This window comes from Rhinoraja longicauda, chromosome 20 (genome assembly GCF_053455715.1).
Source record: "Rhinoraja longicauda isolate Sanriku21f chromosome 20, sRhiLon1.1, whole genome shotgun sequence".
NCBI classification, from domain to species: Eukaryota; Metazoa; Chordata; class Chondrichthyes; order Rajiformes; family Arhynchobatidae; genus Rhinoraja; species Rhinoraja longicauda.
The window spans coordinates 38,103,694-38,121,355 of NC_135972.1; the positions used below are offsets into that span (position 1 = coordinate 38,103,694).

At 40.4% G+C, this 17,662-nt stretch overlaps 1 protein-coding gene across 4 annotated transcripts in view; it reads left to right on the top strand.

Annotated features, from left to right (window-relative positions):
- Nucleotides 1-17,662, top strand: part of cttnbp2 (cortactin binding protein 2) — a 160,377-nt gene that overhangs the window by 67,714 nt on the left and 75,001 nt on the right. Inside the window, exons 3-5 of one of the 4 annotated variants that reach the window (XM_078417426.1) lie at nt 7,572-7,802; nt 8,125-8,232; nt 14,989-16,744. In XM_078417426.1, the coding sequence (XP_078273552.1) occupies nt 7,572-7,802; nt 8,125-8,232; nt 14,989-16,744 (2,095 nt within the window). Of the gene's footprint in view, nt 1-7,571; nt 7,803-8,124; nt 8,233-13,844; nt 13,924-14,988; nt 16,745-17,662 lie in introns of those variants that run through there. The other 3 variants (XM_078417428.1, XM_078417427.1, XM_078417429.1) reach the window with 3 other exon arrangements.

Consider the following 17,662-nt stretch of genomic DNA (forward strand, 5'->3'; position numbering starts at 1 on the left):
GAACTTCTGTCTGACCTTTCTGTCCTGGGCCATCTGCCAATTAAAAAAAACCCTCGCTTGTACCCACCCATCACTGACCAGCCTTTCTTGCACCCCACCTTTCTTCCAACTTTCTCCCCCCAAATATAATCAGTCAGAAGCAGTGTCCCGACCCAAAATGCCACGTATCCATATTCTCCAGTGACGCTGCCTGGACTGCTGGGTTGCTCCAAAACTTGGTGTCTTTTTTGGTAAACCGCCATCTGCAATTCCTTGTGTCTTTCATCTCTTATCCACGTTTGTCAACTTTCCCTGCTCTTCATGCTATGTATTCAATAGTCTTCTCCTGCTTCACACACTATGCTGACTGTTCATTTATTAATTATCTTTTCAATACCTGTCTAGTTTAGTGTTTATCTCCCATTATATCTATGTGTCCTTTGCTAATCTTTAACAATCTATTAGTGCAGGGCAATTCATTTGTAATCTAGTGCATGTTTTTGCTTTTTGTCGTTATGATATTACTCCATTAAATGATCTAAGCAGCACATTGTAAAATCTTCCTATAATTTTTGACTTATAATAGGGGAAAAAGAACAAAAGTGAATCATAATTCCTATTGTAGTTTTTCTTAAATAGTTTTCTCTATTTCCCAACTCTTCTTCATCACTTGTCTAACATTTAAACTCTTTATAAGAAAATAACTGCAGATGCTGGTACAAATCGAAGGTATTTATTCACAAAATGCTGGAGTAACTCAGCAGGTCAGGCAGCATCTCAGGAGAGAAGGAATTTTAACTCTTTATACATGCCTGGAATTCTGCATGCTTCAACCTAGTAGAGACTTGGTGTGGTTAACAGGCCACTTAGCAAAAGGATAGCACTGTGCTTGATTTTATTCCTCTTTTACATCTATTGGCATGCAGTCATAGGATAGAAATTAGCACTGAAAACGCTGAATTATTTCTTTACTGCCGATCTAATCTGGGATTTCTCACATTAACCACCACCTTCCCTAAATTAAATTTACTAATTCTGTAAAGATGGGAGCTCAAACCTGATGTCATGTTTAGTCTATGTAGGGCAAAGACTTAATAAATCATAAACAGAGCTGAAATAGCTCCTTTTATAATTTATCATCATTATACTACAAACTAATAAATCTTTATTTGAAGTCAGTTGACACAACTGTTTAGTTTATCAGCTTCGCTATCTTGAGTAATGGATTTAGTGGGAATATTTATCCAAATTCTGTGTAGAATATTAAGTATTTAACCACAGCCGTGAAGATGAATCTTTTCTGTTATCTAGATAATTGTTGAGTAAATTCCTTATATCAGTCCCCTATAAGCGTAGGCTCAGCAGACTTTTAAAAACTGGTTTCAACTTTGATGATGATTTTTGAAAGAAAACATGATTGTGGTTTCCATACCATTTTAGGAAAAGTATTCAAGAAGAACAAAATGAATTACTGAATGTTTCTATATATGTGCATTGAAATATGTTCCTTGTTATGCACTAATAGATTTCAACGATAATGGAAAATTGCTGTTAAATGGATTCAATAGCCATTAAAGTCTGCTTGCCTTTGTAGTTGTTCAAATTAGTGTTCAATCATTTGGGCTGAACTGGTTGACGAGCTTCTTTATTCGTGTCAGGAGGAAAGCCAGGCGTTGGAGAGATTACAGGTCCAGAATTCACTTGGCAGCTGTAAAGATGCCATATGTGTAAAATCACGGCAGAGCTCATCTCAGCAGCCATTTGGCAATGTGATCAGAAGCAATGTTGATCGCTGAGATTTCATACTTCAGAACGGTTACTGATGATCAGGCTGCATATTCTTTCAGTGTTGTTGCTAGGAGGAATGTAACGTTTTAAGATATCACTTACTAGGCTTGGCAGGTACAGACAACTGGCACAAATATAGAAAATAATTAGATGTGGAAGAGTGAATGTGCAAATGTGCATGGAATCTCAGTGATGGGGTGGGCCAGGCAGGATCCAGGAATGACCTGCAAGTGCACAGACTTGTACACCTGGGAGACAGATGTTTCCCCCTCAGATGTGTAACTGTTTATTAATATTTCAGTGTACATTAACAAGCATTAATAATCACGTTTGGACAGCAATGTGTATTGCAATGTCCTTTGTGATATCAATGTTTCAATGGTACTTTATTGTCGCATGTACCTGTGTACAGTGAAATTCCTTTTTTGCATACGATTCAGTAAAAATCTTACTGTACATGGGCACAATGATACTTAGGTATAAAAGTAAGATAGTAGATTACACTGAGGCAGTACATAAGAGTTGCCACATTTCTGGCACCATCTCGTATCCTTCAAGTTTCAAACTTCTCAAAAGGGCAGAGTCCTAACTTGATCTCAAAGGCCTATTGTCCTGGCAGCTCTGTGCTTCTGCAGATCGTATCCGATCCATACCCTCATCTGGGCTCTGGGGCCTCCAACAGCACCCGATCCAATCAATCTTCCCCACCTTCTGCAACCAGCTACTCCATGGACACTTTGACCCAGACATGTCAACCCACAAGTGCTCCGTCCCTCGCCTCCCATGGCAACCGCTCCTACTCCATGCGATGGGGTGTCACGAAGGCTGGCCTCTGAACAACCGGAACACTTTAGTGGGCATGGGCGATCAACCCCCTGCCCGCTCACAGGCACGATTCCTCTCCTCCTCCTAACACCATACGGAAAGATTTTGAATTATCTTCCATATTCTCCACATCTTTCCCACCCTCAGTCCTTTGTCTAGTGAAGTAAATGCCATTGGGTCCATCAACACTCTAGTACCCTGCACCGTGGTCACTCATCATTATGTTACTTAGACAAACAGTTTGTGGATTTCTTGGGCTGAAAGGGCGATTGAAGTCAGTAAATGGGATTTGAGTTCATCCTCACCTTAGCTTTTTATTCTTACTTGAATGTTTGTTTCAAACAAGTTTGATGTACATGACAGTAGACACAAAAAGCTGGAGTAACTCAGCGGGACATGCAGCATCTCTGGAGAGAAGGAATGGGTGATGTTTTGGGTCGAGACCCTTCTTCAGACTGATCTGAAGAATGTGCAGATTGATGTACATGACCATACATGGATAGGAAGGTTTCAGAATGCCAAACGCAGGCAAATGGGACTAGTTTGAATGGGGCATCTTGGTTGGCATGGACCAGTTGGGCTGAACGGCCTGTTTCTGTTCTCCATGACTTGAGTGTCATTTGCTGTAAGTGAATGATGTGTCGATTTGCATTAATTAACTAACTTGCAGATTGTTTGAGGTTCTTAATATAAAAAAGTGTCAAATGTATTTTTACTCTAAGTAGTTCATCTTATAAATTCCGTCCGTCCGTCCCACATTTATAATTTACCTTGATCATGATTTACTGAGTAAAACTGAAGCTTTAGTAACAATAGGATTATAAACATTAGTTTTGACTTGTTACTTTTTCTGAAGTGTTTCCAAAAATAATCTTGTCATTGGTTTTGATGTGTTATTATTACATGTACCATGTAAGATGCTGCACCAGCAAATGAATTGATTACAATCTGCAGAAATTAGCCTTGTTTATGTGGTAGTAAAGTTGGCTTGAGGGCTTAAAATTTCTCTGTTAATGCAAAATTATAAATTTGTATGATATGTATAATGTCACTTTAAAATCTCATATAATCCTTTGTTCGTGTTGTGAGCTGTGAATTGTGGAGGGGAAAAACTGGTATCGTTATTGGAAAGAAATGTGGGCTCTTGAACGTCAGTGATGAATGGGAAACAATGGGGTGTGGGTGGACTGACGACACGTGGCTGAGAACTAATAAAAGAATCATGACAGTACAAAGCAGGCAATGTGGATTCATTGCTGAGCATCATTAATGTGAATTATACAGGATGATGGCAAAGATAACATCGCTGCTGGACAACAACTCCCACCCCATGCAAGTCAAGTCAAGTCAATTTTATTTGTCACATACACATAAATGTGCAGTGAAATGAAAGATTACCCACAGTCCAACAATAAGAGCAATAAAAATAAGCAATAACACACACAATCAAACAAAAAGAAACATCCATCACAGTGAGTCTCCTCCAGTCACCTCCTCAGTGTGATGGAAGGCCAGAATGTCTTTTCTCTTCCCCTGCCATCTTCTCCCGCGGTCAGGCTGGTGTCATTGCCACGTTCCAGGCCGCGCCGGACAGTGGAAAGTGGACAGTGACACTGTCACTGCACTGAGTGGCTTCTTCAGTGACAGACTCCTTCACCCCAAGTGAAGTGTGAAGGAGAGATATCGGAGGTCCTTCCTTCCCGCTGCTGTGAGACTGCACAACTAGCGTTACTCCCAGCAGACCAGTTAACAGTAACAGTTATAAAAAAAACACAGTAAATGATGACAATTATCCTTATCTTTTATTTATAATGAATGTCCCTTGCTATCCACTTTGCTGCTGTAACACTGCAAATTTTCCCGGTGTGGAACAAATAAAGGTATATATTATTATTATTATTCATCTGAAGCATGAAAGGTCCAAGTGAGCTTTTGAAAATTGGATCAGCTTTCTTCCTTCATTTGGAATAAAAAGAACCCACGTATACGTAAAGCTATACTACAGAGACATCACCAGCAGGGAGGACTTGGACTGCCAAACTACTATTTCTACTATTGGGCAGCAGATATTAAAAGTATTTCTTATTGGATGGAAAGAAATGTGGTAACCACTGCACCTGCCTGGCTAATTCTAGAGAGAGACTCTTGTAAGAACACCTCATTATTTGCCTTATTGTGCTCTGGTCTGCCATATCCAGAGCCTATTACCAAATATATATTTCTAACCCAGTTGTTATTCATTCTTTAAAAATATGGAAGCAATTCAGACAATCCTTTGATATCTAAATTCTCAATACTCGCTCCCATTGTAAAGAACCATGCATTCCTGCCACCTTCGACAGATGCTTCATTCAGTGCTTGGCTCAATCATGGGGTCTGTTCATTTAAAGACATGTTTATAAATGGTTTGTTTGCATCTTTTGCGTAGATTGTTCAGAAATTCAATATCTCTAGGTCACACTTCTTTAGGTATATGCAAATCCATAGCTTCATATCTTCTAATATCACTCAATTTCCTTCACAGCCCTCAGACACACACCTAGACTCAATCAATGACATCACATCATCCAGAAAGGGAAAGATAGGTGACATATATTCTTTATTAACGAGAGAAAATATTTTTTAGATTTAGATTTAGAGATACAGCGCAGAAACAGGCCCTTTGGCCCACCGGGTCCGCGCCGCCCAGCGATCCCCGCACACTAACACTATCCTACACCCACTAGGGCCAATTTTTACATTTGCCCAGCCAATTAACCTACATACCTGTACGTCTTTGGAGTGACGTCTTAACCCCAGAAAAGAGCAGTGGGAAGGGGATCTGGGTATGAAAATTTCAGGTTCCATCTGGTCAAAGATGATTGGGGGTATATACACATCTTCGATATGCATGAAGCATACTGTTATGCAGTTTAAGATTTTCCACCGACTGCACTGGACCAAAGCTAAGCTAGCCCAATTCACACCCAATATAGACCCCATGTGTGACCATTGCAGGCAGAACCAAGCCACTTTAATTCATATGTTTTGGGATTGTCCTAAGTTATCTAATTTTTGGCAATTAATATTCGATATGCTCTCCCAGACTACTGATGAATCCTTAGAACCATCAGCCCCCCTTGCTTTATTCGGTGTGGTAACACAAAATCTTGCATTAAATAATAATAAACTAAATCTTCTGTCTTTTGCCTCGCTGGTGGCCAGACGACAAATCTTGATCAGATGGAAAGATTGTAACCCTCCAACATTTGCACAGTGGATTAGGGATATGTTGTATTTTATTAAATTGGAGAAGATTAGGTACACTGTTAGGGAGTCAGCTGACAAGTTTACATTGATATGGCAACCTTTCTTTAGCTGTATTGATGCTTTAGGCTCTGCTAATGTTATGGTTGAGTAGAGTCTTTGATATGTGTGTATGTAATTAAGAGTGGAATTGAAGTATTAGAATGGTCCCTGATATGTCTTAACATTCCCATTTTTCTGCTTCCCCCGTGTCTGTTTTTATGCACGTTAGCGCCCTAGATAATATGGTGTACAGCTTTAAACCTCTAACAATTTTTATTTTTTTTGTATTTATTTATTTTTATCTTTAACTATGATTATTTTACATCATTTGTATGTTTATCTTTATGTTTATTTATTTACTTATTTTCCTTGCATAACTTAAGTTGTATACCCTCTGAATGGTATTGTGGGTGGGGGGGATATCTATCAGTTCAAATGTGTTCATGCATTGAATTGTCAAAGCTGAATTCAGAAATAAACATTGTTCCAAAATAAATCTTACAATTCTTTGTTCTTGTTGTGAGCTGTGAATTATGGAGGGGAAAAACTGGTATTGTTATTGGATAGAAATGTGGGCTCTTGAACGTCAGTGATGAATGGGAAACAATGGGGTGTTGGTCGACTGACGACACGTGGCTGAGAACTAATATTAGAATCATGACAGTACAAAGCAGGCCGTGTGGATTCATTGCTGAGCATCATTAATGTGAATTGTACAGGTTTCATCTGAAGCATAAAAGGTCCAAGTGAGCTTTTGAAAATTGGATCAGTGTTGGTTGCCAAATTGTAGATTTGACAGAACAATAGATGACGTTTATGTGTAAATTCCCTGGGTGTTTTTAACAATCTTACTCGTTTAAAATCTAAAAACAAATTGACCAGGTAATTAGGGTCAGCGTAAGGCAATGCAGATGCTGTTTTACAAAAAAAGACACAATGTGCCGGAGTAACTCAGTGGGTCAGGCAGCAGCTCTGGAGTACATGGATAGGTGACTTTTGGGTTGGAGACCCTTCTTCAGACTCTTCCGCCAAAACATTATGACCTGATGAGCCAAAGTATTATGACCACCTGCCTCATATGCTGTTGGTCCTCCGTGTGCAGCCCCATACGCAGCAGGGTGCGATGCACTGTGTATTGTGACACATTCCTCCCGTGACCACCATTAACATTTTCTGTGACTTGTGCCACAATAGACCTTCTGTTGGTTTGGACCAGACAGGATAGCCTTCGTTGCCCTCGCGCATCGATGAGCCTTGGGCGCCCAACACCCTGTCGCCAGTTTGTGGTTTGTCCCTCCTCGGACCTCTGTCGGTAGATACTCACCACTGCTGACCGGGAGCACCCCACAAGCCTTGCTGTTTCAGAGATGCTCTGACCCAGTCGCCTGGCCTTAATAATTTGGCCCTTGTCAAAGTCGCTCAGGTCTTTACCCCTGCCCATTTCTCCTGCATCCAACACATCAACTTCAAGAACTGACTGTTCACTTACTGCCTAATATATCCCACCCCTTGACAGGTGTCATTGTAAGAAGATAATCAAAGTTATTCATTTCGCCTGTCAATGGTCATAATGTTTTGGCTGATCGGTGTATGTAGTCAATAAGATCATAGAATTTATTAACAATTACTTTGAAAAATAGAAACAATTTCTTGACATCTTCTGAATAAATTTTAATTGTTTGTCATTTCAGTCTCGGCGGAAGGATGTGTTTATCCAGGAACGATATGGAAGGTTTAATCTTGGCGATCCGTTCCTGGCTCTGCAGCGAGACTATGAAGCAGGTGGTGGAGATGGCAGCAAGGATAAGCAGCCCATCTGCACCAGTCCACTGTCCATATTGGAAATAGTCATGAGCCATTGCAAAAAGATGCAGGAGAGAATGTCCTCACAGTTGGCTGCTGCTGAAATCCGACATCGAAAGGTAGGTGGTAGGCTTTAGCTAAATGTTTTTCATTTCCCACCCATTATCAGTGCAAATTAAATCATCCATTGGTAGTTGAAATGTCTCAATTGCAAGAGCATTGTAAAAATGCCAGCCCTTTGACTGCACGGAACACGGCTTTTAAATATTAACTTTCAAATTCTTTTCAGGAAAGTTAGGTTAGAGATATGTTTGTGGCCGGAACAAATTAAAACCCATACTGTTCATTATCAGGCCAGAATTCATGCTTTATTAAGTTGAGCCCAATTATAAGATCAAGAAAAGGGTTTCACGGAGTTTGTCGTTACTTTTCGTTTGTTAGGTCATCTTGGACCTTGAAGAGGAGAGGCATAAACATGCCCAAGATGCAGCCCAGGGAGATGATGTTACATACATGCTGGAGAAAGAGCGTGAGCGTCTTTTACAGCAGGTGTGAAAATAAGACTTGCTTGAAATGATGGCCACTGACTTTTTAGTTGGCTGGTTGGAATAATTTACAGCGTTTATTAGAATGTTTCAAAACCCATTCAGCATGATCTGAAATTGAAATGAAAAGAATTAAAAAGTGCCACAGTAATAATTTACAGTCGCGGTTATGTGCCGGAAAAAGTTTACCAGAGCTGAACTCGGCATAACCTGATCAGCCACTTGATACCTGGAACGTCATTTTTTGCATGTCTGCACCATGTTCTTAATGTTACAAATGTGAACAGTATTCATCACAGGATTACAGAGTAAAGGCTATTAACAATTATTCAAGCTTTGCCCAGGCTGATTACCCAGTAAAACAGGGATATGCAGCGATAAACAAAAGCGATTAAAATGTGTAAAACTAAAGCACAGATATACACTGATCAGCCAAAACATTATGACCGGATGAGCCAAAACATTATGACCATCTGCCTAATATGCTGTTGGTCCTCCGTGTGCAGCCCCATACGCAGCAGGGTGCGATGCACTGTGTATTGTGACACATTCCTCCCGTGACCACCATTAAAATTTTCTGTGACTTGTGCCACAGTAGACCTTCTGTCGGTTCGGACCAGACGGGATAACCATCGTTGCCCTCGCGCATCGATGAGCCTTGGGCGCCCAACACCCTGTCGCCGGTTTGTGGTTTGTCCCTCCTCGGACCACTGTCGGTCGGTACTCACCACTGCTGACCGGGAGCACCCCACAAGCCTTGCTGTTTCAGAGATGCTCTGACCCAGTCGTCTGGCCATAACAATTTGACCCTTGTCAAAGTCGCACAGGTCTTTACTCCTGCCCATTTCTCCTGCATCCAACACATCAACTTCAAGAACTGACTGTTCACTTGCTGCCTAATATATCCCACCCCTTGACAGGTACCATTGTAAGAAGATAATCAAAGTTATTCACTTCGCCTGTCAGTGGTCATAATGTTTTGGCTGATCGGTGTATGTTGCAGTACTTAATTATTTTAAGCATATCATATTTGCACATCCAATAAAATGTAACATGTTCAGTTATGCTCACCAAATTTTGTTTTCAATTTATTTACCTGTTTTATCTATTCTTTGCTCGTTCACCAACCTGCCACCCATATACTATTCCTGTAAATAAAAACGCATCTACATTGGACTCTCTTAGTGCAACTGAATTCAGATTCAGATTAGTTTATTGTCATGTACGCCAAGCTGCAAAGAAATTTCTTGGTCACATGATGCACACCTAGTAAACAGTACACACATGGTAACGATAAAAACACAAATAAATACGATGAATGTAAAGCACGGAAAGGTGCAAGATTGGAGTGCAAACTGAAGTTGTAAACAATAATGGTTAAAGAACAGCTGAAAGAGGTGGAGTTAAGAGTACAGGGGAGCATGTCCGGAAAGTTGTTGTGAAAAAAGTGATTCATTCGGGAGTCAGGGAGCAGTGGGGGAAAAACACATTTGTTTAGTCTGGATGTCCAAGCTTTCAGACTCCTGTATCTTCTCCCAGAAGGTAAAAGAGAGGAAAGGAAATGACCAGGGTTCCTTAAAAATATGTCCAGCCTTCCTAATGCAGTGCACCCTAAAGGTGGACTGGATGGAAGGAAGTGATGAGCCCGTGATGGACTGGGCTGCCTTTACCCCTCTGCAAATTCAGGCAGTCAGGAGCCAGAGCAAGTTCCATTACAAGGCATTTAGAATACTTTCTGTAGCATATTGTAGACATTCAAGGGAATCCTTGTGGACATGCTGAATCTTCTTGAATGCCTAAACAAGTATGGTTATGGTTTCATGACCACCACGTCGTTGTGAAGGCACCAGGTTAGGATGCTGGTAATTGTGGTTGCCAAGAAACCTGTAACTGCTCACTATCCCTGCAGTTGATAGGGCAGGATTGTGTGTTCATCCCCTGCTCCTTCAGTCACCAACCAACTCATTAGCCTAGATTGTTGCCATGACACTGTGACACAAGGTTCTCAATCTTTTTCCTGTACTCTGTCTCATCGTCGCTGAACCGATGGAGTTGGCTTGGACTTGGTCATACAGTCATGGGTTTACAGAGAGTGGAGCAAGGGGCTGAGCACACAACCTGTGGGCCATCAGTGTTGTGGGTGAGAATGGAGGCAATGTTATGGCCAATTGTTACTGTCGGGGGTCAGAAAGTCCAGAAACCAGATGCAAATGGAGACCAGGCGATGTTTAGGGATAAGCTTATTCAGTATTATAGAGTTGAAGATTGAGCTAGAGTCAATCTATAACATCCTAATATAGAGTTCTTATTGGCAAAGTGATCAAGGGCTGAATGTAGTGCAAGAAAGATGGTGTCCTTTCTAGACCTATTTACGGTAGCTATCTATTAAAAGATTCAGTGCGATGGTTGCACAAGAATGAGCAGTTACGTCTGCCCTGGATAGCATTTCTCCCTCAAACTTTACTGCCAATTTCCACTAGCTGCTCAGAAGATGATGGATACCATAAAATGAAAGAAAAAGACCCACAGAAATGCCAAGAACAGCACGCGTTTTGACATCCTGGGAAAATTACAAAGAACGACATAAAGAAATGTTGAGAGTTACAAAAACAGAGAGGGGTGGGCTTGAGAGAGGCAACAAAGTTAATGTTGAAGATGGACACAATATGCTGGAATAACTGAGGGGGGACAGGCAGCATCTCTGGAGAGAAGGAATGGGTGACATTTTGGGTCGAGACCCTTCTTAATGTTGACAGTTTTGCAAGGCATTTAGAATACTAAATGCCAAGTTCTAGTGGGCAAAATAAGTGGCTCGGAGCAAAATGGACCTGATGACTGAAACTAGAAATATTGTGTATTGAAATATTTAAAGAAATTGAAATTCAGTTTGCAATTACTTACATAATTGTTTACTCTTGAAGGCAAGCATGATGGGTAGGCATTCCAAGCAGACTTGTATTGAATTTGGAAATGTAACTGGCCAAAATTAAACATGCTAACTCAAATAAAGGAAATAATGGCTTACAACCATTCCCATTATTGATTTTTTTTAAAAACCTTGTCATTTGGAGATTATCATTTTTAAGTTGTGTACGGTACCTTGCTTAAGGAAGTTGAGAGGGGAAAACCTGGAAATTCCAGACTATTTGTCTAGCATCTGGTATTGGAAAATGACTCATATGTATAACGATGAAATGCATAAAATGTAAGTTATGCCTGACTAACTTGACTGCATTTTTGTGGAGGTGACCAAACTAGTGGACTAGGAATTGTGAATGAACAGTACATATATAGATACAAAGTGCTGGAATAACTCAACAGGTCGTCATCGTTACAGATAAAGTTAATGAAATCAGCGAGTTCTGCATGGGTGCAAGAGGCAGCCCTGATACAGTCATCGATGTAGTGGAGGAAGAGTTGGGGGATGGTGCCAGTGTGCGTATGGAACATGGACTGTTTAATGTAACCGACAACAAATGCAGGCATAGCTATTCTGCCTCTCTTTTTCTCCCCTATTCTCCACCCCTTTCCGTCTTCCACAGAGACGGCTCCCTCAGCAATCCTTCATTCACTCATCCTTTCCCACTCAAACCACCCCATTCTTTCCCCTGTAACTGCCGATACCTTCTCCATTGCTTCATTCCAGGAACCCTAGCAGTCCCAGGTTTAAGTGCACCACCCCAAACTGCATGGCGTGCTGCCAATGTGGCCTCTGTACATCGGTGAGGCCAAGCATAGACTTGGTGGCCATTTTGCCGAACATGTGTGATCAGCCCACCAAGGCCGATGTGATCTCCCAATTGCTAACCGTTTTAACTCTTCCCAGTTCCATACCGACTTTACTGAACTGGACCGTCTCCATTTCTACTTGTGTATTAATCGCCTAAATATTTATTTAGAACTACAGCAAATGGAATTCAGTGCAGACTTTGTCCGCTTTTAGAACCTAAAAGAAACAGAATCAAATACATTCTATATAAAGCAGAAGTTGGGGTAACGTCTTGTAGTTGCTTTTGCACAAATCAATAAAATGTTGTGGGCAGGTAAATAATGAAAAAGTTCAATGGGTCTCTGGTCTTTATACTTGGTGGACCAGAACACTGGAAGGTGTGCACAGCTGCACAAAGCCCCAGTTAAACCGTGCCTGGAATACTATGAACTGTGCTGGGCAGCATTCTCGAAGAAGGATATATTGGCCTTGCAGTGAATCTAATACAGATTATCAGAATTGTACATGTAAACTGTAAGGATTGTGTGCACAAGGTATGAAACTTTGAAGAATTGCATGTAGGCAGATGACATTCTTGTGCTTTGAACGGAATGCATAAGGTAAATAGATAGGAATTTTCTTACCAAATTTAAGGCCAATTGGAACAATATAGAAATAATGTCCAAACCTCTTGCGCATGACACTAGGAATAAACTTATACATGGAAATATTGAGAGAAATAGATGGTGGTCGATTCACTATTCAAATAGATGGTGATCAATTCACATCTCAGTATCTGAGATTGGCAACTTTTGATTGATCAAAGCTATTATGGGATATGTGACAAATTTGAGAATAGTAAGCTGGCGTGGAGATTGATCATTGGGAGGTGTTATAGGCCCGGTCACCATGTTCTGTTTGTTTATTCGATCACTATTTCTGAGATTTTGCTTTGTTGTGTTCCCCAAATCATCGAACCCATACTATTAGATTCCATCTGGTATTAATTATGTGAAGATTAATTTTATATAACATTATATTTTAATTGAATGTGTGATGAATTCTGTCTCAAGCTATGCAAAAGCTGTACCGGTAAACTGGTAGGAAAGTTTTAAATTAGTATCGCTGTTGTTTGGACTATTTTCTATTTTGATTGCAAATGCAAAGCTATCTGTGGTAATTATTTCTGAATAATTCTACTGAAATAATCATTTTAAGACTTAGAACAGATTTTAATAGAAGTTTCTTTTTTTTTTGTTTTCCTGAAATGAATGCTTACATTTTCTTTAGCTCCCTTAATATGGTCTATCTAAATGAAGTACAGTTTACATTACCGGTACTGATTGTCTTTTGATACATTGGCCTCTTTAATGTTCGAAATGAACTGCTGTTTCATTACATCTTGAAATTATCGTTGCAAAGGTTTCAGTCTCTGAGACGGATTGCATGGAAACCCGATTAAAACATCCTCATTAAAATTCAAAGTAAATGTATTGTTTCAGTCCTGAACGTAACATTTAATTTCTCATTCAATATTTAGTAATAATTTGTCAGTTTTTAAAAGTTAGTGTTGCTGCCCTATTAATCTATTTCTCTGAGCATGACGATATTTTATTATTTTCTTGGTTGCATTTTTGTGCTTGGTTATTTTTCTCCACTGCTAACATCTCAAAGCACATCCCTTGAATTCCTGTAGCTGTAAATTGAAACTAAAGATGCATCCACTCTGAATAACAGGGTGATAGGTATGGGTGATATAATGTTGATTTGAAGCAGAGGACCGGGGAAGAGAAATACAAGATTATCTGTGACAAAGTATTTGCATAAAGTCAGGCTGCAATATTATCTGTCTAATATGATTCTATTTGTCTTTTTATGTCACTTAAACTAAATTGGAAACACAGTTGGAACACATCCAAATATTTGCAATCGAAAAAAAATGAGAAGATATAACGTGTGAAAACTGGAATATTAAGGGTGGTGGATGTGAGCTTTGATGCTTTCCTTATCTATTCCTTCTGCTTTAAAAAATAACTTGGTTGTAGGACACGAGCAGCAGCATTAGATATTTTGCCTCTATGATAATATCATAATTTATCATCAGAAATCCAATGCATTCTTCTAAAAGATCGTGCCTTGAGGTTTTTCCTTCTTAAACCATTTTTGCTACGTAAATTGCATGTTCATATTGAGCATACTATATTTACTATACGGGCTGTTCCATGTAACTGCTTAATACCATTGATGTCGAATCTTATGCCTGTTGAATCAACAATGCTTCATACATCATTTTTTTTGTCATTCTACAGCTAAAATACAGATTAATATGTGCCAGGGAATTGCACAGATGAACATTAAAGCTGATGAAGATATTTATTTAGAATACTTCACAATTTTAGTGCCCATTAAAAGCAATGAAGCACTTCTGAAGTGCAATCTATGGTGTGAATGTGTCTGAGAAGTCTCCTCAATGTGGTCCCATAATGCGATAATAACTAGTTTACCTGTGTTATGTTGATTGTCCAGCATGCCAATAAAAACACCTGTACACTTCCTCACATAGCAACACAAGCATTTTAAATGCACCTGGAAAAGCAAACTGGGGTTAGGTCCATCTGATATTTGGTTCATCTGATGACACTTCCAACTGTGCAATACTCCCCGAGTACTTTGCTAGATTATTTGCCTCAAGATTTTGTTTTCAAATGAGATTTAAACCTGTAACCGAAGATAGGCACAAAATGCTGGAGTAACTCAGCGGGTCAGGCAGCATCTCTGGAGAGAAGGAACGGGTGTCGATTCGGGTCGAGAACCTTCTTCGGACTACTAGTCTCGACCCGAAACGTCACCCATTCCTTCTCTCCACTGCCTGTCCTGCTGAGTTACTCCATCATTTTTGTGTCTATCTTGTGTCTATCTTCGGTTTAAACCAGCAACCTTATGTTATCTACCGAGACATGGCGATAGCTTTGTAACCTTCTGCCTATTAATTTAAAGACGCACTGAAAGTATTTCCAAGATTCTAAATGCTTTGCGTGAACTCTTTTTCAGGTGGAGTTTGAGAAATCCCAATTAAAGCAGCTGGAGACAGAGAACAAAAAACTGTCCACACAATTTGAAGAAGAACGTATCAAAAATAAACAGATTGTAATTATGCTGGTAAAAGAATGCAAGCAGCTTGCTGGCAAAGTGGTAGATGAAAGTCAGACGTTAGCAGAAATCACCAAAACCCTTGAGGAAGAGCAAAAAAAGAACCATGAATTGGAGGAGGAATTGATGAATGAGAAAAAGAAAGGTGTTCCGATGGAAGCTAAAATGGAAAAACAGCTCTTGGAGTTTGACATTGAAAGGGAACAGCTACGGGCCAAACTTAATCGCGAGGAAACCCATACCAAAGATCTGAGACGAGAAGTTGAGAATTTCAAGAAAATTATAGAACTTAACCATACAAGAGAAAATGAAACTGGTTCATTGTCCAGTAGTTTAAGGAAAGACTCAGATGTTGGATTAAGTAGGCAAAGCATGATATCTGTTGCTTCCCAAACAGAACCTTTTGTTGAAATTCCCAGTGGAAGTAAAACTAAAAAGGGATCTTTAGCAGTACCAGTTAAACCATCCGCAGGAAATCCTCAGTCAGTGGGAGGAATAAAACTCAGCATGTCCAACAGTACATCTTTAATAAAGCCAGTTGGTGATAAACTGCTCACAGCAATTAGTTCAGAAGACAGCCCAACGCAAACCAAAGTCGTTCCATCCACTCTGGAGAATGGACCCTGTGCCGGTCCATTGTCGGGAACTTTGCCCCAGTCGGTTAGTGCTGCTTCCCTTTCCCTCAGCAATACCAGTGGTCCCTCTCCCCCTTCTTCAGCGACATCGTCACCATGTCCTTCGCCGGGATCGACCATGCAGAGTTTGAGTTCACCAAGTTCTTGCACGACAATGCAACCGGGACTGAGTCCAAGAATCCAAGCTGCTCGATTTAAATTTCAAGCCCAGGCTGGGGATCAGGAGAAGCATAGCGGTCCTGTGATGGGACCCATGCCTCGGGACTTGTCACCCACTAATCGCGATAATTCCCCAGCTAAGCAGCTGGCTCGGAACACTGTCAGCCAGGTGCTGTCACGGTTCACAGGTCCTCCAAGTACAGTTAAAGCACCTTGTGCGAACAGCACCCCTCCATTTGGCACAGAAAACCGGAATCTTACTGTTAGTAATTTAAAACCTGGATTGGCACATTCAGCAACAGGTGAGGGCTCATCTTATCCACAGGTTGTTGGTAAAATGACCAGTTCTCTGAATGTCTCTCCTACTGGATTAAAATCTCCCACAGGAGCAAGAGTTGACCGAGGAAATCCGCCACCTATTCCTCCAAAAAAGCCGGGACTGTCACAGACTCCATCCTCCCCTCATCCTCCATTAAAGGTTTTTGTGGATGGGGGTCGCTCCCCAACTGTTGGGTTTAACACTCGGACGGAAGGTAGAATCATGGCCGTGTCCTCTTCCGCTCCGCATCCAGGAATTAAGGGGACTAATGAGGAGATTCTTCCAAAGACAGCATTGCCACAATTACCACCTAAGCCAGCGGTGGATATAGCATCTACTGGCTGTGCTGCCCCTGCCGTGGCTGCATCTCAGGTGGGTGCTAGGCCTTCCTTATCCCCCAAGCTGAACCAAACAGCATGTTCAGAGTGTTCCCTCATCATCACCACCATCGCCTCTAGTGCCTCCATTGACCTTGCTAGTACATCCAAAAGAACCTCTTCCATTAGACCATGTGGCACAGACAGTCTACTGATCACATCATCAGGTAATGGGATTGAAATACTATAATCACCACTTCCTTCCAATGCAACATTGGATTGCAACGAGGATAAATGCAATATATTTTTATTTCATTGATTTTATTAAGGTGAGGCAAGTCTTAATTTTATTGTAACTTAATTAAAATAGAATATTGGCGGCATCAAACGTTAGTTTTGAATAGTTTTAGGACTTGCCGTAAGTATAGCAATAATGGACAGTTCTGAACCACCAACCAACTTGTGTATTGGAGGTTTGCACTCCCATTCACAAAGCGATATCTTTTTATTTATTAATTAGGAATCTCTGCATTTGATTGTGTAGCCACGGATTTGATTTTGGCAATAGGTTGACGAAGCCTTTATCTAAAAGATTGTCATGTAGTGTCTGTACACTTTCCAGCCCCTGATCAACACTTTTGCAATACCTTTTTTTTAAACAAAGATTTTGCCCCTTAACGGACAACGTACCCTTGCAGCAATGAAAGTACAAATTTGTACTATGCACTTAATGTAGACACCACTCCTCTAAAATGGAAATATATACAATTGTTAGTTGTTGCTATTGCAATAGATGAACTCGATTCACTGATATAGCAAATGGTGAATTAAAAATCTTCAAGGGGATGTTATTTCTTAACTCGCTAATTTTCAAGTGTAGATTCGGAATTTTATTGAAACTTTTAAGCACTTCATGTTTTCTTAAGCTTCTGCCCCTTTTCCACTCGCCTTGTTGCAATATATTTAATCAGTGTCTAGATTATCACAAAATTGTATCTAATTTTAATTGGCACTTGGGATAAAGAAAATCAGTTGGGCCTGAAATTAACCAGCTCTCTCACATGCTGATGCCAGCAAGTGTATTTCTATCCCCGTGGACCATGTGATCAGTGCATGTCATGCAGTGCTTTAAGAAGCTTCCCGCT